General features: G+C 52.0%; 1 protein-coding gene across 9 annotated transcripts in view; it reads left to right on the top strand.

Annotated features, from left to right (window-relative positions):
• CAMKK2 (calcium/calmodulin dependent protein kinase kinase 2) overlaps window positions 1-19,222 on the top strand; it is a 58,827-nt gene extending 39,605 nt beyond the window's left edge. For 2 of the 9 annotated variants that reach the window (XM_031016635.3, XM_019038377.4), the window contains exons 8-17: window positions 1,269-1,290; window positions 1,435-1,523; window positions 3,422-3,621; window positions 4,180-4,233; window positions 6,873-6,946; window positions 7,033-7,120; window positions 8,177-8,305; window positions 11,667-11,767; window positions 12,291-12,333; window positions 16,038-19,222. In XM_031016635.3, coding sequence (XP_030872495.1) covers window positions 1,269-1,290; window positions 1,435-1,523; window positions 3,422-3,621; window positions 4,180-4,233; window positions 6,873-6,946; window positions 7,033-7,120; window positions 8,177-8,305; window positions 11,667-11,767; window positions 12,291-12,333; window positions 16,038-16,208 — 971 coding nt within the window. In that variant the 3' untranslated portion in view covers window positions 16,209-19,222. Of the gene's footprint in view, window positions 1-1,268; window positions 1,291-1,434; window positions 1,524-3,421; window positions 3,622-4,179; window positions 4,234-6,872; window positions 6,947-7,032; window positions 7,121-8,176; window positions 8,306-11,666; window positions 11,768-12,290; window positions 12,334-12,776; window positions 13,322-16,037 lie in introns of those variants that run through there. The other 7 variants (XM_031016636.3, XM_055358219.2, XM_055358217.2 and 4 more) reach the window with 6 other exon arrangements.
• The last annotated feature ends 3,466 nt before the right edge of the window (window positions 19,223-22,688 follow it).

Raw genomic sequence — 22,688 nt, 5'->3', positions numbered from 1 at the left:
GAGTCATCCTCCACTGGATTTTGAAATCGACTGTGCTCTTTTTTTTTTTTAACTTCCTAAAGTACAGCCTTGTATTCCAATTTATGCTTGTCATAGCAGAATCAAATTAAATAACTATACCACGTGACCCAGCAATTCCACTCCTAGGTATATACCCAAAAGAACCAAAAACAGATATCCACACATGAACATATCCATGTACACGAACGTTCATTGCAGCACTTCCCAACAGCCAAAAAGTAGAAACAGTCCATATGCCCCTCAACAGATGAATGGACAAAGAAAATGTGGTCTATCCATACAATGGAATATTATTCAGCCATTAAAGGGAATGAAGCACTGATCCATGCACCAGTGTGGATGAACCTTAAAAACGTGCTAATGATGCTAAGTGAAAGAAGCCAGACACAAAAGGCCACATAGTGTACAATTCCATTTATATGAAATGTCCAGAACAGACAAATCTATAGAGACAGCAAACAGATTGGTGGTGGCCAGGGGATTGAGGGAGGGAAGAATAGGGAGTGACTGCTAATGGGTATGAGGTTTTCTTTTGAGGTGATGAGAATGTTCTGGAACTAGATAGTTGTGATGATTGCCCAACATTGTGAATATACTAAATGCCACTCAATTGCACGCTTTAAAAATGGGTAATTTTATGTTACGTAAATTTCATCTCAAAAAAAATTTTTTTTTGGGACATTCTTGCTCTGTTGCCCAGGCTAGAGTGCAGTGGCACAATCTTGGCTCACTGCAACCTCCGCTGTCCAGGTTCAAGTGATTCTTGTGCCTCAGCCTCCCAAGTAGCTGGGATTACAGGCACCTGCCACCACGCCTGGCTGATTTTTGTATTTTTAGTAGAGATAGGGTTTTGCCACGTTGGCCAGGCTGGTCTCGAGCTCTTGACCTCAGGTGATTCGCCCACCTCGGCCTCCCAAAGTGTTGGGATTACACTGGCGTGAGCCACCGTGCCCAGCCCCCTGCCTTGTTTTCTTTGACCAGTGGATCCTGGGCCAATTTGAGCACTAGAAGTCAAGCCAGACTGTGGGCCTGGGGACGTCAGAAATCCCTGGTTCTTTGCCTTCTGATGGAAATTTAGCAAAGCAGGACCTTGGCCAGCTTGGTTCAGTGGACTGTTCCTCTCCCCAGCTCTCATACTAGTTTCTGTCTTTCTTGGTGTTTCTGGAGGTGGTTGGGAGGTGGGGAGGACAGAGAGAGATGGATGTTCAGTTTCCCATGTAACAGTTTCACCCTTTTCTTCCCTACAGTGTTCGAACTGGTCAACCAAGGGTGAGTGTCCCAGCTCCCAGCAGGGGTGATGCAAGAAGCTTCTCTAGCTGCATAGCTGAGTGAGGTGCCACTGGGCTCTGCTCATGAGAGAGGGCAAGGGCTGGCGGGTCTGCTTTGTGTTTCACACGAGTGTCGACCTTTCAGGCCCGTGATGGAAGTGCCCACCCTCAAACCACTCTCTGAAGACCAGGCCCGTTTCTACTTCCAGGATCTGATCAAAGGCATCGAGTACTGTGAGCAGGGCCTGTGGGAGGGCTCTCACCCAGCGGGTAGTTAGCATTCTGAGCGTGGGTGCAAAGTGGAAAGTGTCTTATTTTCTTCCTGGAGCACAGGGAGGTGGGCGGGTGGATTGGGGTTCTCTAGAGGGACAGAACTAATAGGAGATATATATAAAATTATATATATATAAAGGGGAGTTTATTAAGTATTAACTTACACGATCACAAGGTCCCACAATATAGGCTGTCTGCAAGCTTGAGGAGCAAGGAGAGCCCATCTAACTCTCAAAACTAAAGAACTTGGAGTCTGACGTTTGAGGGCAGGAAGCATCCAGATAGGAAAAAGACATAGGCTGGGAGACTAGGCCAGTCTCACCTTTCACGTTTTTCTGCCTGCTTTATATTCGTTGGCAGCTGATTAGATTGTGGGTCTGCCTTCCCCAGCCCACTGACTCAAATGTTAATCTCCTTTGGCAACACCCACACAGACACATCCAGGATTAATACTTTGTCTCCTTCAGTCCAGTCAAGTTGACACTCAGTATTAACCATCATAGTGGGAAACAGAATTGTGTGAAATGCAGTATCAGGGCCAGCTGCAGAGAGCCACCCTATGGCCATGGCCCAGGCGAGCCAAAACCCTTCTTCCTGCCACTTGGCAAAATGAAGAGCAGTAGCAATAGTGACTATTTAGCACTTTCTATGTGCACCAGGCACTGTTTGGGGCTCTATTTTTTTTGTCTCTTATTCCTCCCAGTGACCCTGGGATCAGGGTCCTGTTCACCTCCTGGAACCTTAGCTTCCTCATCTGTAAAATGGGGATAACATATCTCTCACCAGGGCTGAGATCAGCCAGTACACATCAGTGGTTTGATTGGCAGGTGTCCTTTCTGCTTCTGCTTGTTAAACATCTTAGCTCTTTTTTTCCTTTGAGATTCTTGCCCTGTTGCCCAGGCTGGAGTGCAGTGGCGTGATCTCAGGTCACTGCAACCTCTGCCTCCTGGGTTCAAGCAATTCTCATGCCTCAGCCTCCCAAGTAGCTGGGACTACAGGTGTACGCCACCATGCTTGGCTAATTTTTGTATTTTTTGTAGAGACGGGGTTTCGCTATGTTGGCCAGTTTGGTCTTGAACTCCTGACCTCAGGTGATCCGCCTGCCTTGGCCTCCCAAAGTGCTGGGATGACAGGCGTGAGCCACCGTGCCCGGCCACCACGTTATCTCTTATCCCTGCCTGTCACATAGGATGGTTGTGAGGTTTAATTAAATGTAAAATGTGAATGTGAAACACAACGCAGGGCCGGGCCCCTCACTTGGTGCTCTGCTGCTGCTTTTACTGAAATCATCTTCATCATCATCATCACCCCAGAAATGGCAGTTGGGTCTTCCAGGCCATAGAACTGTCCTGTACCATGGGCTGATATCCAGCCAGGAGGAGTTAGCCAAGCGCCCAGTTCTGTGTGTGGTTCACATTTCAAATCGGCGTGCTCAGGTCGTTGTCGGTTTGGTAAATCAGTTGAGTATTGGCTGTTGGTAAATGAAACTATGTTTCACTGTCAGTTTCACTCCTAGCTGTGAGCCAAGCCCAGCAAAAACTTTCCATGCACTGTCACTTGTGACTTAATAAATAACAGGTGATTACAAATTGCTATTGGCAGTGTTTTATGTGTCATTGTTGAGAAGGGGTGGGGTGATGGTGGGCTGGGACTTCCTTGAAGACACTTTTCCCCTCATCTTTTAGAGCATGTCAGTGCCCAGCGGGTTTGGGGAGCAGAAAGTTGGAAAAGGCCTGGGGCTGTGGGAGACAAGGCATCAGAGGGGTGCCATGCCTGTGTCTCCAGGCCATGTGGCCGCATAGAGGTGCTCACGAGGTTTTCCTGCCCCTATCTCCCACCTGCTGTCTACGCCTCCCCAGTACACTACCAGAAGATCATCCACCGTGACATCAAACCTTCCAACCTCCTGGTCGGAGAAGATGGGCACATCAAGATCGCTGACTTTGGTGTGAGCAATGAATTCAAGGGCAGTGACGCGCTCCTCTCCAACACCGTGGGCACGCCCGCCTTCATGGCGCCCGAGTCGCTCTCCGAGACCTGCAAGATCTTCTCTGGGAAGGTAAGCTTGGGCCTGCCTCAGCCACAGAGTTCTGCCTGTGTTAGTGTCTTCTGGATTGTAAGCAGCAGAAACCCAACGCACACAGGTTTAAACAGTGAATCCCCTGGATCAAGATACTGAGGGGTAGGCTTCAGGCTTGGCTAGATCCAGGGACTCAAACAGAAACCATCTCTCGCCATCTTTCAGTTGTTTTTCTTATTTGGTTTCCTCCACAGGTGGGTCAGGCACCCAGGGACCAGGTTACTTTCTATCATTTGCCAACCTCAGTGGCAAGAGCATTCCTCATTCTGAATAGTGCCTGTGAAAACCCTGGGGTTGGCTCTCATTGGCCCAACATGGGTCATGTGCCCATGCTTGAACCAATCACTGTGGCTGGGGGTAGTGGTGCTCTCATTGGCCTGGCCTGGATCCTGTGCCTGCCCCAGAGCCTAGGAGACAAGATTGGTCCCGCCCCAACTCCAAGGGCTGAAAGTCAAGAGGTGGTTCCCCAAAGGAAAACTGGAGGATTGGAGGCTGGACCGCCCCTTGTGCCCTCACACTAAGCTCTTTTTCTTGCAGGCCTTGGATGTTTGGGCCATGGGCGTGACACTATACTGCTTTGTCTTTGGCCAGGTAAGAGGGTGGGGTGTCTGTCCCCTCAGTACTGCTGGGTGGCCCCTGGGTTAATAGTCACCCTTGCGGGGAGACAGTACTTACTTATTTAAGAGTTATTTTAGGCTGGGCATGGTGGCTTACGCCTGTAAACCCAGCACTTTGGGAGGCCGAGGCAGGCGGATCACCTGAGGTTAGGAGTTGGAGACCAGCTTGGCCAACATGGTGAAACCCCGTCTTTACTAAAAATACAAAAAGTTAGCCGGGCGTGATGGCACATGCCTATAGTCCCAGCTACTCAGGAGGCTGAAGCAGGAGAATCGCCTGAACCCAGGAGGCGGAGCTTGCAGTGAGCTGAGATTGCACCATTGTATTCCAGCCTGGGCAACAAGAGCAAGACTCCGTCTCAAAAAATAAAATAAGAGAAGAGTTATTTTATTTCTACACCTAGAGCTCAATGTGAAAAAGGATGCCTTCCTAAATATACATGTGTATGTATGTCATGATCATATCTATGAAAAAATGATCTGTTAAAACAGAAGGATTGGCAGAGGCTCTAGAGTTTATAAATAGTTGATAAATTTAGGGCAAGGACAGCAGTTCTGCCACCTCTCCCATTTCTGAGCCCAAGGCAGACATCACTAATCAATAACTGTGCTCGTTCCTCCTGAGCCTGATACTGCTCTGATGTTCTTTCCATCAGGGTATTCCTGGAAGCTTTTGTCAGAGGGGTAGCATTGGAATGGAAGTTAAAAGCTGTTTACCATTATTGATTTAGGGAGTGCTGTTTGGGCTTTTCTGTTGTTGTTATTTTGTTATTATTGATATCTGGGGGCTTCTCTCTCTATTTTTTTTTTTTTTTTTTTTTTTTTTTTGAGATGGAGTCTTGCTCTGTCACCCAGGCTGGAGTGTAGTGGTGCGATCTCGGCTCACTGCAACCTCCGCCTCCCGGGTTCAAGCCATTCTGCTACCTTAGCCTCCTGAGTAGCTGGGACTACAGATGCCAGCCACCACACCCGGCTAATTTTTGTATTTTTGTAGAGATAGTGTTTTGCCATGTTGGCCAGACTGGTCTCAAACTCCTGACCTCAAATGATCTGCCAGCCTGGGCCTCCCAGAGTGCTGGGATTTGGGATTACAGGTGTGAGCCACCATGCCTGCCCTTCTCGTTTTAACTCTGAAGTTCAGTTTGATTATGTGAGCAATAAAAACGTAGATTTTTCCCTTTCCTGAGCTTGTGTTCTTACTGAGGAAAGCCTAAGAAACTGGTCCCATGAAGAAGTAAAGGAGTTTATACCGATTGCTTCTCAATATTTGATTAGAAAATTTTTCAATCATGTAGCAAAGCTGGAAGAACTGTCCAGTGAACACCCACATACCCACCACCTGGATTCTACTCTATTAACCTTTTCCTGTGCTTGTCTGTTCATTCCTTACCCATCCCTCAGTCCATCTGGTTTCTTAATGTATTTCAGGGTAAGTTACCACCATCTCCACTCTTCCTTCCAAATGCCTTAGAAGGCAGTGATTAGCTAGAGCTCAAGTCACTGCTCTTAATGAAATCGTTTTCCTTAGACAGGGGTGGTTCAGGTACCTCTCTGCCACCTTCTCCAACATTTTCAGTGTCCCGTGTAAAGATTCCTTTTCCAGCACACATGACCAAGCTGCTCTTGAGTCAGGCCCTCAGCTGGGTGAAAGCATCGATTTGTCACCCAGAAGGTGGTGCAAAAATAGGCTTCAGAGTCAGCTGAATCTAGGCTTAAATCCCTCTTCGTACTTCCTGGGACACATTATTTCTCTGAACTTCCGTTTTTCTCTTCTGTAAAATGAGAATACTACTTATCATTTCTGATGACTTCTGAGAGGATTGACAGAAATAATTCAAGTATCCATTAATTCAGCGGGTATTTATTGAGCCCTTACTTTGTGCAGGAACGCGCCTAGGCACGGAGAGTCCGCAGTGAGCAAGACAGACAGAAATCCCTGCCTTCTTGGAGCTAACGTTCCCGTGGGAGGGGTTACACAATAAACAAATCTGTACGATAACGTCAGGGATAAGTGCTACGATGAGGAGTGACGTGGTCGGTGGCGGCATTGGGGGTTGTCTGTTTTAGACAGGGCTTCAGGAAGGCCTCCCTGAGAAGGAGAGCTTTAGTCAGACACCTGCATGGTGGGAGAGACCAAGCCACGTAGATGTTGGTGAGAAGAACATTCCAGGGACGGGGAACAGTGAATGAAAACCTCAGGGCAGGGCGTGGCGCGATCCAGGCTAAGCCCTTGAAAATCACTGCTGCTGCCACAGAGTCTTTTGTGTTATTCTTGTTGTTCCTGTTGTTCACCTGGCAAGTGGGTGACGAGCAGTGTTTGCTTTGGTGTAAGTAGGTAAACTGAGGCCCAGCTACAGAGGGAGCCTGCAGTGTGCTTGGGAAAGGCTCTAGCCCTTCGAGAGGGCCATTCCTGGCTCCGCCCTGCGTCGGCCAGGCCCCACACCCCTGTGTCTGGGCCATTCTCGGGGAGAATGGGAGCTGCTTGCCCCCTAGCCTGGGCCGCAATTGTTGATTTCTCTGCTGTATCCTATGTGAAGTGGCACAGCACAGGTGGCCCTCGAAGGGCAGATGTGGCCACCATTGACTGCCACTCTGTCCCTGGCCTCTTTGCAGTGCCCATTCATGGACGAGCGGATCATGTGTTTACACAGTAAGATCAAGAGTCAGGCCCTGGAATTTCCAGACCAGTGAGTATCTCCCGCCGTCCCGCATCTCTCCTGTCCGAGTTCTTGGCGGTCCCGTGTCTCCCACCCTGACGCCTCTCCATCCCCAGGCCCGACATAGCTGAGGACTTGAAGGACCTGATCACCCGTATGCTGGACAAGAACCCCGAGTCGAGGATCGTGGTGCCGGAAATCAAGGTACCCTTGGCTCAGCCTGTGCCCCGTGCTTGGAATTGTTTGGCTCAGCCCTGCCTCAGCCAGACCCCACACCCTTGTGTGCACAGCACCACACCCTCCTTGGCACCACTGTTCTCCTATGCCCCAGGGCCTCTGAGCTGCTGGGGGCTGTCGAGGGCTGGGGAGGAAGATTTGGGCGTTGTGTGCACTGTGACTGTGGGAGTGGGATCTATGACCCACCAGCCTGCACTTGCTCTGATTGGCGTGGGCTGATGGGATCCACCCTCTGCAGACCAGCATGGGGCCTCCGTGCTCCACACCCTGCTCCCAGAGCTCAGGTCCTTTCCAAAGGCCAGTCCCTTTGAGAAACTGCAGTGAGGATGGGAGGAAATTAATGAGCAATTCGACCTCCCCAGCCTGCTGAATCCCACCCTCTTGCAGAAAGCACTTTTAGGAAAGTGTATTCCCCTACACATCTCCACTAATGCCACACACATATATCTGGCCCTTTAGGAAATCTAGAGATTTGCCCTGGGACTTCCTAGGCAGCTAGCTAACTGGCATTTGAAGGTCTTAACAGAAGGCAGCCCAAAAAGTCATGGATTGGGGCTTGGACCCCAGGGGACAGGCCCCTGCCTGGGTCCTCTCCTGATCGTGTCCTGCCAGCTGGTCCCACCATGCCTCCAAGCCTCTCTCTCCTGCTGTGAGATGGGGAGAATGCTGCCTGCTGTGCACTGAGCCTCCCAGGTGTCAGGGATTGTGGCTGAGGAGTGATGGATGCTCCTTGGGCAGCCAGGCAAGGCAGATGCCAAATTCCCATCACTTCGGCCAAGACCTGGGGCCGGATGGAGAATCGCCCCACTCCCATTTCAGCCTTGTAGCTCCTCCCATCCTGTCTCTCCGTCTTCACGTTTCCGCCCCTTTGCTCACCCCTGCCCTCTGCTCGCCAGCTGTTTTGCATGCCTGACCACAGGCCCTCGCCTCTCCCTCCTGCATGCCCTCGTGGCTCCGCTCGCTGGCAGGGCCCCCCGGTAGCCAGCCACACCTGCCCCTCACCCCTCCTGTCATTCGTTGAAGCTGCACCCCTGGGTCACGAGGCACGGGGCGGAGCCGTTGCCGTCGGAGGATGAGAACTGCACGCTGGTCGAAGTGACCGAAGAGGAGGTCGAGAACTCAGTCAAACACATTCCCAGCTTGGCAACCGTGGTAAGGTGGATGGACCCCTGACCCAGAGCAGGGACCCAGGAGCCTGAGGTGGGGCCTGGCCAGGACAGGCCGGACACAGGCGGGTGCCCGGGAGTCAGATGTCCGGGGGCCGCCCCTAATCCACAGCTGCTGGCCTCTGGGCCTTGGTCATGTATCAGGCCAGGTGACCCCTGCATCTTCTGAGCCAGGTTCCATGTTACCATAGGAAGGGGGAGATTATCCTTCTGGAATTCCTGCTTTCAGAGCTCATCGGGGAGAGGAACTAGGAGAAGTACCAGGCAGGGGCAAGGGTTGGGAGCCTGAGCCCAGGTCTCTAAGCCAGGATTCCCGCCTAGCTGGAACTTTAGGCTCCAGGGTGGATGGCGTAGCATATCTCATGTCTGCTGTGTGGGCAGCCACCAGGGGTAGGGGCAGGGACTTCCACGCACACACTCAGAAAGTTCTGCCCATCTCCTGAGAGTGAGAATTGCTTAGGAGCAAGTAGGTCCCCTTTTATGGCCTTGAATTTGGATCCTGACCCAGGAAGAAGGAGCCAGAATGTAGAGTCCTCAGGCCTAACCTTGGAGGCTCTGGGAATCGCCACTGACCAAGTCCCTGTCCAGGAGGGCAGTTAGCTCCAAGAGGGAGACCAAGAGTCCCAGGGATCCAGGTTCCAGGCAGCAGGCTTGGGGACAGAGACCAGCAGGTTGTCCCACCACAGCCACCTCGAAAGGCATGGTTGCAGTTGGCCAGCACTAGTCCCAGTGGGCTGGCGGGCCCCTGGGCTCTGGGAGGGACCCTTGAGACTGGCTGGAAAGGCACAGAAGGTCCAGCTGTGAAGGATTGCCCCTGTAGGAGCCCAGATGCTGCTCCTGCTCCTCCAGCTTTGCACCTCTCTTCTCTGCTTCCCCACACACTTCCTCTCTCCTCCTCCCAAAGCTGAGCCCTGGCTGGGGCATCCATCCACATCTTCCTCCACTCTTTCCCCACCTGGGGCTGTGCATGACCTTCACTGTTGAAGACCCACCCACACCCACTCACCCTTCCTCAACCACTCCTTGTGCCCGTAGACGAGGAGACAGCTGGCATCGGACTCTGCACCCACCATGGGTTACTGTGTTCCAGGCTCAGGAAGTTCTCAGTCCTGAATCAGTTGCCCTCCCTTTCCTTCCCGGGTCTCAGGGACGGGTTCTTGGGAGAAAGCATCTGGCCCTGGAGGTCTGGAGTAGGCATTCATTATTCAGGAAACACTTGTTGAACACCGAGTGGTTTCTCAGGCCTGTGCTGGGAGCAGGGGCTGGGTGGAGTGATGAACAAAACCCCCATGGCCTCTGTCATGCTTGAGAGGCAGATGCTGGTCAAACCAACAAATGTATGTACAGTGCAGTAGAGGGACCGCAGGACATGCCCCTAATGGAGGCACACTTGGACCCACTGGGAAGAAGTGGATAGACACCGAGAGGATGGTAGGGTGTTAACTCCGCCGAGAGAGGGCGGACGGGCTAACACACACTGGGTGGGGCCACTGAAGCAGGGCAAGGAAGGTGGAGGGAGGGTGTGGCGAGGTTTTACATCTTTACTCCAAGAGCATGGGTTTGAATCAGGGTTTGAACCAGGGCAGCTGGAGCAGGGATGGGCGGGTAGATACTGGGAAGTGGTCTGACTTGGGACGAGATGGCAAGGTCCAGGCCCCCTGCATGTGTTCATCATTTAGCAAACACTCACGGAGCAGCCAGTGTGTGCCAGGCACAGGTGTCAAAGATGAGCTTAGCCCAGTGCCTGCTCTCGGGGGTGGGGGGCTAGGGGGCTGGGGGAGGGGCTCCTGGCCTTATAAGAAAGATGGACCTGGGAAGAATCAGCCTCCCGTGTGATCAGAGGCCAGTGCAGAGAGATGCAAGGGCTGGGGGCTTCACAGAGGAGGAGCTCCTGCTCTGGGTTGACAAGGCCACAGGGGAGGCGGCAGGGTGGGCTCACCTGGGGAGTGACATCTGCTCAGATGCAGAGGAAAGAGGGGCTGGCATGTCCCAGTGACTGTAAGAACCTCAGTAGGGGAAGAGGCCTTCATTCTCTCTCTTTTTTTTTGAGATGGAGTTTTGCTCTCGTTGCCCAGGCTGGAGTGCGGTGGTGTGGTCTTGGCTCACTGCAACCTCCGCCTCCCAGGTTCAAGCAATTCTTCTGCCTCAGCCTCCCGTGTAGCTGGGATGACAGGTGCCTACCACCATGCCCAGCTAATTTTTGTATTTTTAGTGGAGATGGGGTTTCTCCATGCTGGCCAGGCTGGTCTCAAACTCCTGACCTCAGGTGATCCACCTGCCTCAGCTTCCCAAAGTGCTGGTTACAAGCATGAGCCACCGTGCCCGGCCCCCCCCGCTCCTTCTTTTAAATTGAGGTAGAATTCACATAACATAAAATTAAAGTGAACAATTCAGTGACATTTGGGACATTCACAGTGACATGCAATTATCTCCTCAATAGTTCTGAACATTTTCATTACTTCACACCCCCGCCCATCAGCAATGACTCTCCATTCACCTCCCCCCAGCCCTGGCACCCACTCACCTGCCCTCTGTGTCTATAGATTTGTGTATTCTGGTGGAATCCTACACTCTGAGGCCTTTCGGGCCTGGCTACTTTGATGTAGCAGAAGGTTTTCAGGGTCCGTTCGTGTTGTAGCGTGGATCAGTGCTTCACTCCTTATGGCTGAATCATGTTCCATTGCACCGACAGACCGCTTTGAGTTTATCTTCTTCAGTTGATGGGCATTTGGGTGTTTGCATCTTTTGGTAAATCAGTGTTTCTTAAACACTTATTTTTCTTGTTAGCAGCAAATGCTTAAAAAGTCAGAAGCTCTGTGAATTCCCAAAACAGCTTGAAGGGGCACCGTGCCCTGGTTGGGGTGGGGTGAGGGGCCCAGTGACTCTTATGGGGCCTGCAGGCCATTCCCTTCATGGGAAATGGCAGCCAAGAGCATCACCAAGAATGACTGGTTCAAGTCCTTGCTCCAGAACTTTCCGGGGCTCTCTGGCTGACCACAGGCCAAGTTCCAGACCCCTCTGGGTGGGGATGCTGAGTCAGGGAGTGAGGGGACCAGATCTGGGTTTTGGAAGGGATGGGAGGGAGGGAGGTGGAAAGCAGGGAGGCCTGGGAGAGACGCTGAGCAGTGGCTGAGGGTGTGGTGCAGGACAGCACCTTTTCCCAGAGGATTCTTTCGGCGGGGGTTGGTTGCGGGGTGGTGCTGCCCAGTTTCTCTCAAAGTCTGCCATCGGTCACCAGCCCTGGGAGCTGGCAGGGGCTGGGGAGAAGGAAGAGGGAGGATGTTGCCCAGAATCGCCCCCACATGGCCAAGCAGTTGCCTGCCACCTCCTCTTTTCTCCCTCTTCAGATCCTGGTGAAGACCATGATACGTAAACGCTCCTTTGGGAACCCATTTGAGGGCAGCCGGCGGGAGGAACGCTCACTGTCAGCGCCTGGAAACTTGCTCACGTGAGTGGCCGCCTGCCTTCTTGGGTGGGGGAGTGGTGGCTGGAGGCTAGGCTTGGGGCAGCCCTGCCCAGACCACTCTGTATAGGTCCTCCCTGAAGTGGTGCCATCTGGAGAGACTCAGATGAAACCCACCTGGTGCACTGGGACAGTCAGCACCCCAATCTGGGCTCAGCCCACCTCCTTTTGCTGACAGCTAATCCACCTGAAGTTTACCTTTCTCGGGGACTTGCACTGTAGCTGGGGGCTCTTGGTCAGTCAGAAGAAAAGCACTTTTGTGGCCCAGGACCGTGAGTGCCTGATGGGGAGGTTTGAGGCTCTGTGCTGGGCGAGCAGTGTGGTCTCACTCAGGACCCTGTGTGTCCATGCAGAGAGGTGTCCACTCATCTGCTGTCAACGCCACCCTGGCTCCAGCTCTATGAAGCTGGTGTTTGGGGTCTGAGTGTCTCTGGGTGGGGGAACGGGCATCCGATGGATCCCAAGGGTCCCTTCTCACTTCCCTTTTCCCTCCCTCTGGTGATTCCAGCAAAAAACCAACCAGGGAATGTGAGTCCCTGTCTGAGCTCAAGGTAACGCCCGCCTGCCTGTGCCGTAGCCTCTGCTGGGGCCTGAGGGGGGCGGGTGGGCAGCTGCAGAGCACGGGGGCATCCTCACCCGGGCAGATGCTCCTTCCAGCCTGGGCTGCTGTGGCCCGGCTCACCGCGGGCCTCCAGACCCAGTATTAGAATGAGGGGCCTCGGGGGCTTGGACCCAATGGTGGGTCATGCATGTGGGCTGGGGCTGCGGGTGCATGGCGCTCCAGCTGGAATGCCTGAGAATGCACCCAGGTCTGAAGATCCTGTGTGGCACCCATGTCTTCTCAGTGCACGTCAATGGTGTTGAAGCTCTGTCACGGGGCCCATGGGTGCCCCCCCGAGTCCGCATGGTCAGCACATAGGTCAGGCATGCTGCACTGTGTGGCTCTTCGCTAGGGGCTCTCCAGCCTCCACTTCTCTTTCTTTGATGTGTTTAGACCTAGAAAATAAGTCCCCTTCCTGCCTGTTGCAAAGTAACGTAAGAGTTCCCTCACCTGAGTGGATGCAGACCTTCTTGCTGTCAGCCACCCTTCCTTCATACACATAGCCAGCCCAGGTGACCAGAACCTCCCAGGACAGATGAGGCTTTGTGTCCTTATGAGACTGGGAGAACCTGCTGGGCACCCCTGCTGCAGGTGCTGTGGTGGGTGGGGACCCCACTGCCCTTCCCACTGAGCACATCGTGGCCGCCTGACTTGGTGGGAGCTCCAGGCAGTCACTTCTGTTTCTTAAAAATAGCTTTATTGAGGTACAATTCACATACCATGTAATTCACGCATGGGAAGTGTATGGTTCAGTGGTTTCTAATACAGACTTCTGCAGCCATCACCACCATCAACTTTACGACATTTTCATCAGCCCAAGAAGACACCCTACACTCCTTAGCTGTCCCCATCCAACTCCCCCCCCACCCCAGTAACCACTCAGAATAGGTATGGATTTGCCTATTCTGGACGTTTCGTATAAATGGCGTCATACACTACATGGCCTTCTGTGTCTGGCTTCTTTCTCTCAGCATCATGTTTTCAAGGTTCATCCATGCTGTACATATATTAGTGCTTCATTCCTTTTCGTGGCCAAATAATATTCCATTGTATGGACGCACCTCACTTTGTTCATCCATTCCTCTGTGGATGGACTTGTCTCCACCTTTTGGCTATTGAATGAAGACTGATGCTATGAACATTTGTGTACAAGTGTTAGGAGTTGGCTTACGAGATGAAATGGATTGACCAGCAGGCTGGATGCAGTGGCTCACGCCTGTAATCCCAGCACTTTGGGAGGCCGAGGCAGGTGGATCATGAGGTCAGGAGTTTGAGACCAGCCTGGCCAATATGGTGAAACCCCGTCTCTACTAAAAATACAAAAATTAGCCGGGCATGGTGGCGCACACTTGTAGTCCCAGCTACTTGGGAGGTGAGGCAGGAGAATCACTTGAACCCAGGAGGTGGAGGCTGCGGTGAGCTGAGATCATGTCATTGCACTCCAGCCTGGGCAACAAGAGCAAAAATCTGTCTCAAAAAAAAAGGCTGGGCGCGGTGGCTCACGCCTGTAATCCCAGCGCTTTGGGAGGCCAAGGCAGGCGAATCACGAGGTCAGGAGATCGAGACCATCCTGGCTAACACAGTGAAACCCCGTCTCTATTAAAAATACAAAAAAATTAGCCAGGCGTGGTGGCGGGCGCCTGTAGTCCCAGCTACTCGGGAGGCTGAGGCAGAAGAATGGTGTGAACCCGGGAGGCGGAGCTTGCAGTGAGCCGAGATTGCGCCACAGCACTCCAGCCTGGGCCACAGAGCGAGACTCCGTCTCAAAAAAAAAAAAAAAAAAAAAAGAAAAAGAAATGGATTGGCCACCCATCCTGTGGGAGTCAGGGCTTGTATGGTAATCTAGGAGGGGCACCTGTTTGGGAATTATTTATGCTTTTGAGAGAAACCTTGCCCTTCAGCATAGAGCAGGGAAAATGGCAGTCCTTCAGAACTGGTCTTCAGCAGTCTCAGAAGGCGGACACAGTCCCCAGCTTGTGCCCAGACAGACGCCTGGGCAGCCCAGCCTTGGGTGTGAGCCTCACGGATGATGGAGTGGAAACCCAGCGGGCTGGCCTTTCCTCGGCCTTCCTCCTCTCAATCTCCATTTTAGGGTCTGCCAAACTGGGGCTGCCTCCTGTCTGTGAGCAAGTCTGCTGTTGGTTTCTTTCCTATTTTCCTTCTTTCTTTTTTTTTTTTTTGAGACAGGGTCTTGCACTGTTGCCCAGGTTGGAGTGTTGGAGTGTAGTGGTGTGATCTTGGCTCACTGCAACCTCTGCCTCCTAGGCTCAAGTGATTCTCCTGCCTCAGCTTCCTGAGTAGCTGGGATTACAGACATGTGCCACCATGCCCAGCTAATTTTTGTATTTTTTTAGTAGAGATGGGGGTTTCACCATGTTGGCCAGGCTGGTCTTGAATTCCTAACCTCAGGTGATCCGCCTGCCTCAGCCTCCCAAAGTACTGGGATTACAGGCATGAGCCACTGCGCCTGGCCTTCGTTTCAATGAGATCAAGATTGCAAGACACCAGCAGATGGAGACTGGCCCCAAAGGGCTATGCTGCCCCTTCCTTTCTTCACCTGGGATCCCCTGCCCTCAGCCCCCAGCAGGTGGGATGCCTTGGTCATGGGAGCTCACAGAGCTGATTCAGGCACTGGGGGTCTTGGACTGGAGGCCTGCCTGCCGTCTGCAGTAAGACCCAACCCCTACCAACAGGCAACTGCGAGGGCAGAGACTGAGGGCCTGACCTAACGTCTAGTTACAGCGCCCCCCTCCCCAGGGACCTTACCCACATTCTCCATCAGAAACATAGCAAGCCAGACATCACGCTTCCTTTCCCTTGTGTAAGGACAGTCTCCCTCCTGGACAGGAGACACGGATTGTTGTGGGGGAAGGACAGACAGTAACCCATGTGGCATGCCCAGTGACCTCCCTAAGAACAGGGGAGCTGTGTGATGGTGGTGAGGGGATAGGCTCGGGGATTCCCCTCGCACCTGTCACACCATCCACGCTGTCACACCGGCGGCTCCAGCCTGGGCTCTTCAGGGAAACAAGGGCTCTTCTCCTCCCACTTCCAAGAGGGAAGGGGCCTCCTCTTCTGTCTGAGGTGCTCCTCCCTCAGGGCTGGCTGCAGGAGGGCTGAGGCGGGAGGATCCCTGGAGCAGTTGTCATCAGCCCTTTCTTGAGGGCCAGCTGTGTGCCAGGCCAGGCAGGGGAGGCTCTGATCACCCCCACACACAAGGAACTCAACATCTGGTGACTGAGGACAAGCGTCACAGTCCCTTCCCTGTAAGAGCTCACAGCCTAAGTGGGGGATCGAAGTACCTAAAAACCTGGTATGACAGGCGCCGTGGGGTGGGGGGTGCCTTCTACTTGGGATTTGTGCAGTGAATTTTGGTGTTACATAGTTTTGGAACTGTTGTACGGTTCCTTGCTATTTTTGGCAAATGATGCTGGTCTTTCATTTACAGAGGGGCTGGGTGCAAAGTCTCCTTTGAAAAATTTATGTGAGCAAGGAAAAGGGGAGAGGATCTCAAAGACTGGGTTACGTAGATCACGTTCCCGGGGGTGCGCGACGGCCCACTTGGGCAGGGGGCCCAGATGTGGGAGCAGCTGGCTCAGGGCCTCGCTGGCATTTCTCAAGAGTCTTAATGTTGGTTTTCTGTTCGGTGAGCAGGAAGCAAGGCAGCGAAGACAACCTCCAGGGCACCGACCCGCCCCCCGTGGGGGAGGAGGAAGTGCTCTTGTGAGAGGCAGTCCCTGCGTGGAAAGTTGCGGGGCCCCCGCCCCCGGCTCCCCCGCACGCATGCATCCACTGCGGCCGGAGGAGGCCATGGAGCCCGAGTAGCTGCCTGGATCGCTCGACCTCGCATGCGCGCCGCGTCGCCTCTGGGGGGCTGCTGCACCGCGTTTCCATAGCAGCATGTCCTACGGAAACCCAGCACGTGTGTAGAGCCTCGATCGTCATCTCTGGTTATTTGTTTTTTCCTTTGTTGTTTTAAAGGGGACAAAAAAAAAAAAAAAAAAAAAGGACTTGACTCCATGACGTCGACCGTGGCCGCTGGCTGGCTGGACAGGCGGGTGTGAGGAGTTGCAGACCCAAACCCACGTGCATTTTGGGACAATTGCTTTTTAAAACGTTTTTATGCCAAAAATCCTTCATTGTGATTTTCAGAACCACGTCAGATATACCAAGTGACTGTGTGTGGGGTTTGACAACTGTGGAAAGGCGAGCAGAAAACTCCGGCGGTCTGAAGCCATGGAGGTGGTTGCTGCATTTGAGAGGGAGTAGGGGGCTAGATGTGGCTCCTAGTGCAAACCGGAAACCGTGGCACCTTCCAGAGCCGTGGTCTCAAGGAGTCAGAGCAGGGCTGGCCCTCAGTAGCTGCAGGGAGCTTTGATGCAACTTATTTGTAAGAAGGATTTTTAAATTTTTTATGGGTAGAATTGTAGTCAGGAAAACAGAAAGGGCTTGAAATTTAATAAGTGCTTCTGGAAGGGGATTTTCCAAGCCTGGAAGGGTATTCAGCAGCTGTGGTGGGGAAACATTTCTCCTGAAAGACTGTACGTGTTTCTTCATGACAGCTGCTCAAAGCAGGTTTCTGAGATAGTTGACCGAGCTCTGGTAAATCTCTTTGTCAAATTACAAAAACTTCAGGGTGAAATCCTATGCTTCCATGTACATTACATGGCTTAAGATTAAACAAAAAAAATTTTCAAGTCTCTAACTAGAGTGAACTCTAGAGCACAGTAGTTCAGAACCTATTTAGAGCTTCCAGGATATATTTCACAGCTTCAGGCATGTGATCAGTTAGAGCCGATGAAACCTACGCCCGCCTGTATATATATTAGCAGCTTGGCTAGTTCATAACCTGTATATTCTAAAGACTGCTAAGGTTTTGTTTTCATTTTAAATCCTAGCTGATTGTTGTGGTCAATGAAATACCCAGTTTCTGGAGGGCCAGGTGGGAAATGCTTTCACTGGACCAACACACAAATGATCATCCTGAGGATCTGAGCTTCCCTAGACTCCACACAATAACCTTGGGGCACCCTTTTAGAGAAGACTGTTGAAACCCACTGCACTCCTTGGGGTATGAGGAAACCAGGGCTTGGCACAGGAAGTTCCCCTTTGTAGCTAAAAGTCCAGAAAGAAAGGGTTCATCTTTTTGACTTCCAACTGATATTGGGAAGTTTGGTTGAGGTTCAAGTGTGACTCCTTCCAGAGCCACAGGTAGGGGAGTGTGAAGTTGACGGGGAGGAAAGCTGGAAGCACTCTGCCCTGGGAGATTCCCAGCTCTGCTTTCCAGCGCTTGGTGGAATCTGGGCTGGGGAAAGACGGCACCGGGAAACTCTGCTTCCCCATTGTTTCCATCTGATCAGCCGTGGTGTGAGGACTTCTCAGACAAAGGCAAGGCCTCGTGCCCCTGCCCAGCCCATTCATGGAGCCCTGGGCCTTCTTGGCTTCCATAGATCCTAAGCTCTTGACTGTAGTTTAGCCAGACTTGTTTTGCTATCTTATAAGCAGTTCAGAATTAGGGAATGCTGGTTTTGAAGAGCAAAGGACAGGTAGTCTAGAGAGGGTCGTCTGGCCTGCTTGCTGGGTCTTTGTAACCCAGCACTTCCTCTTGCCCTCCTGGCTTTACGTTTATGGGGAGAGGACTCAATAGCTCCACCCCTTCTGGCACCAGATGGGGCTTGGTTAGTTTGCAATAAGCACCTTGCAGAGGTTAAAGCCGACGGGTCCCTAGTCTTAGGCCCAGCCTGCTTGTGTGGGCTCTGGCCTGGCGTGGTGGCTGGCCCAGGGGGCAGCAGTGCTCAGAGCTTCTGCAGGGCTTCTCTTGTTTACACAGCTGCATCAGACAATGCCATTTCTCCCCACCACGGAACCTTCCATCTAAGATTTCTTCCAGGGAATGCCAGCAATCAGGCAGCACCCAGCTGTGGGGGCAGTGGGGTGGGGGAGACCCACATTGATGACTTTTTTTTTTCTTTTAATGAAGAAACACCAAAGAAAGCTGTGGAAAGGACCTGCCCCACATGAAAAGGATAAGCCAAGATGGCTGTAAACACAGAGCATTTGAGCTGCCACTCTTGGAGCACATTGATTTTTCAAAAGCCAGCTCTGTCAGGAAAGGAGGTGCTGTTATGAGCAGCTCTTCCAGTGGGCAAAGAGGACGCCCATAATTTCTTCCATTGCTGGCTCATCTGTGGGACCAATTTGGTGTAAGCAACCTGTGGCCTGCACTTGTGGCCTCGAAGGAAGCACAAACCCTCCATCCACTTCCCATTTCCTCTGCCCTTTTCCACCTCCCCCTTCCATCCCACCAGCTGCCAGTGGCTCCCAGAAAGCCTTATTGAGCCCCTTGTTGACACTTGGGGCTGCGGAGGCCTCTCCCTACTGGTCTGGCCTTTCCTGAGAGGCAGGTCTTCCGTCCTCAGAGCCTTTCTGGAACAAGGAGAATGCCTGTGCAGGTGGACACACAGGCCTGGCCTGTCGCTCTCACTTGTCTTCCAGCGGGGAGCTTCACGTTGCCGAGTGGAAGAACCAGGACCTCCACTTGCTTCCAAGGTGCTAGGGAAGTTTCAGGGTATGCTGGTTCCCCTCTCCAGCTGGAGGCCAAGTTTCTGGGGACTGCAGACTTTTCTACTCTGTGATCGATTCAATGCCCGATGCTTCTGTTTCATTCCCGACCCTTTCTACTATGCATTTTCCTTTTATCAGGTGTATAAAGTTAAATACTGTGTATTTATCACTAAAAAGTACATGAACTTAAGAGAAAACTAAGCCTTTCGTGTTTTTCCACAGGTGTTTAAGCTTCTCTGTACAGTTGAAATAAACAGACAGCAAAATGGTGCCAAGCCTGGGCCTCTTCGGGAGGTTTGTATTGGTGATTTATTTAGGCCGCCTGCCCTGATGTCTGTATTCCTTCCTCAGGCTGACAGCGAGGTCAGACGCCCAAGTCAAGGCTAATGTATTCAGCAAATCTCTAATTTAGAGCATGTCCTAGGACCTTGCTACTCAGTGTGGCTCCCAGACCAGTAGCGCCAGTGTCACCTGTGAGTAGGTTAGAAACGCAGGTGCTGGCTGGGCGCGGTGGCTCACGCCTGCAATCCCAGCACTTTGGGAGGCGAAGGTGGGAGGACTGCTTGAGCCTAGGAGTTCGAGACCAGCCTGGACAACATGGCAAGACCCCATCTCTACAAAAAAAAAAAAAATTAAAAAATTAATTGAGTGTGGTGTGCATGCCTATGGTTCCACAGCTACTCAGGAGGCTGAGGTGGGGGGATTACGTGAGCCCTGCAGGTCAAGGCTGCAGTGAGCTGTGATCATGCCACTGCACACCAGCCTGGGCAACAGGGCGACACCCTGTCTCAAAAATTAAAAGAAAAAAATAAATGCAGATGCCCAGGCTTGGCTTAAACCTGCTCCCCAGGTGACTCGTCTGCGTGCTGAAGTTTGAGCAGCACTGCTTTCGCAGGCAGGTAATTGCAAGATTCTGGTGGAGGCCAGATAGGTGGGCAGCCCCCGAGCAGTCTCAGTCACACTGAACTATGGCCTGGTATGCCACATGACACTTTACCCCACGAGGTAGGGATTAACCTCGTTTTATGGATCATCGTCTGTGAGGTGAGGCTCCAAAAAGTTAAGTCAGTTGTCCAAGGGTTAGAATTTGCCAGCAAAACCCTTCTGGTTTTCTTTTTTTCTTTTTTGAGACAGGGTCTCGTTCTGTCACCCAGGCTGGAGTGCAGTGGCAGTCTCGGCTCACTGCAGCCTCCACCTCTCAGGCTTAAGTGATCCATCCACTTTGGGTTCCAAAGTAGCTGGGACCACAGGGGCCCACCACCACGCCAGCCCCCACACCCAGATAATTCTTAAATTTTTTATAGAGACAGAATCTCACTACATTACCCAGGCCTGGTCTCAAACTCCTGGACTCAAGCAGTCCTCCCACCTCAGCCTCCCGAGTTGCTGGGACTACAGATGTGCACCACCATGCCTGGCTATTTTTTAAATTATTTGTAGGGATGAGGTCTCACTACCTGTTGCCCAGGCTGGTCTCAAACTCTTGGACCAAGTAATCCTCCTGCCTCAGCCTCCCAAAGTGCTGGGATGACAGGCGTGCATCACCACACCCAGCATCCTGCTGGTGTTCATGGCATCTAGAAACACACCCGCCCCTCACCCCAACACTGGCTTGCTTTCACCTTTGTTTTAGAAAAGAGGCTAAACAGCATCTCCCCCACTTCGGAAGACAGCCAGTGACCATCACTCCTTGACGAGCAAGATTATAAACACACCCATTGCCCTTAAGTCTGTTTTGTGCTGCTGTTACAGGGACCTAAGACTGGGTAATTTATAAAGAACAATAATTGATTTCTCACATTTCTGGAGGCCAGGAAGTTCAAGATCAAGGTGCTGGCAGGTTTGGTATCTGGTGAGGGCTGCTCTCTGCTTCCAAGAGGGTGCCTTGGTGCCGCATCCTTTGGAGGGAGGAACACTTGTCCTCGCGCGGCAGACAGTGGCAAGGCAGACGGGGGATGAGCTCCCTCTCTAGCCCTCGTATAGGGCACCGACCCCATTCATGAGGGCAGCGCAATCCTGACTCAGTCACCTCCCCAAGGCTTCACCTCCCAATAAGGTTGCATTGGGGATGAAGTTTCCCACATGTGAATTTTGGTAGACACATTCAGCCCATATCACCATTCCTAAACATTCCAGCTTCATTTGACCCATGTACCTAAGCAAGCACTTTTTTTTTCAGACAGGGTCTCACTTTGGTGCCCAGGCTGGAGTACAGTGGCACCATCATAGCTCACTGCAGCCTCAACCTCCTGGGCTCAAGTGATCCTCTGGCCTCAGCCACCCAAGTAGCTGGGACTACAGATATACACCACCACACCCGGCTAATTTAATTTTTTGTAGAGATAGGGTCTCACCATGTTGACCGGGCTGGTCTTGAATGCCTACGCTTAAGTGATCCACCTTGGCTTCCCAAAGTCCTGGGATTACAGGCAACAAGCATTTTTTTTAAAAGGCAGCATGAACCAGAGCTTCAATAAAGGGAGTTGGTAAACTTTTTTTTTTTTTTTTTTTCCAAAAGCAAGAAAAGCCCAGGTTGGCCATTTATCCAGCAGAAGCAGAGTATTTCTAAAATAATGGTTCCTCTCAGTACTTGGAAGTGAATTCATGGCAGAGGCGAAGGGCAAACTGCTTCCTCTAGGGGGATTCTGAATACCTGATGCAGAATTCAGCTGGTGTGTGGCTGGGTGCAGTGGCTCATACCTGTAATCCCAGCACTTTGGGAGGCTGAGGCGGTGGATCATGAGGTCAGGAGTTCCAGACCAGCCTGGCCAACATGGTGAACCTCTGTCTCTACTAAAAATACAAAAATTAGCTGGGTGTGGTGGCAGATGCCTGTAATCCCAGCTACTTGGGAGGCTGAGGCAGGAGAATTGCTTGAACCCGGGAGGCAGAGGTTGCAGTGAGCCAAGATCATGCCACTGCACTCCAGCCTGGGCAATAGGGCAAGACTCTGTCTCAAAAACAAAAAAACACAAACATTTAGTTGGTGTGAAGCTGCAGCTGGAAATAGCATCATGAACATTTCGAACCTGTGCGGAGCTAGGTATGCGTGCTGCTGCTTTTGGTTGGAGACTTTTGGGAAGCAAACAGGGAAGGGAGAGGAAGCCACTTCCATGTTACCAAAAATTGTGTTACCCACAGCATAGAATTGTAATTTTATGTCAAAATGGAGGCACAGGTAAGATGTCACTAGAGAAAAAGTGTCCTGTGAACTGTACAGGAAGACAAGCTAATGACAAATTATTAGGCTTTAAAAAGTAGGCAGCTGGGTGCAGTGCCTCCAGCACTATGGGAGGCTGAGGTAGGAGGATCGCTTAAGCCCAGGAGGTGGAGACTGCAGTGAGCAGTGATTGCGCCACTGCACTCCAGCCTGGGTAATAAAAAAATAAATAGGCCAGGTGTGGTGGCGCACACCTGTAATCCAATCACTTTGAGAGGCTAAGGCAGGTGGATCATTTGAGGTCAGGAGTTCGAGACCAGCCTGGCTGGCCAATGTGGTGAAACCCTGTCTCTACTAAAAATACAAAAATTAGCCAGGCATGGTGGCATGCACCTGTAATCCCAGCTACTCGGGAGGCTGAGGCAGGAGAATCGCTTGAACCCGGGAGGCAGAGGTTGCAATGAGCCGAGATTGCACCACTGTGCTCTAGCCTGGGCGACAGAGTGAGACTCTGCCTCAAAAATAAATAAATAAAGAAGTAGGGGAAAATGTGCATAAGTGCCAGAAACAGACCATCCCAT

This window comes from Gorilla gorilla, chromosome 10 (assembly GCF_029281585.2).
Source record: "Gorilla gorilla gorilla isolate KB3781 chromosome 10, NHGRI_mGorGor1-v2.1_pri, whole genome shotgun sequence".
In the NCBI taxonomy this organism is placed as follows: Eukaryota; Metazoa; Chordata; class Mammalia; order Primates; family Hominidae; genus Gorilla; species Gorilla gorilla.
The sequence above is the reverse complement of the archived record's forward strand: the minus strand, read 5'-3'. Positions and strand labels throughout refer to the sequence as shown.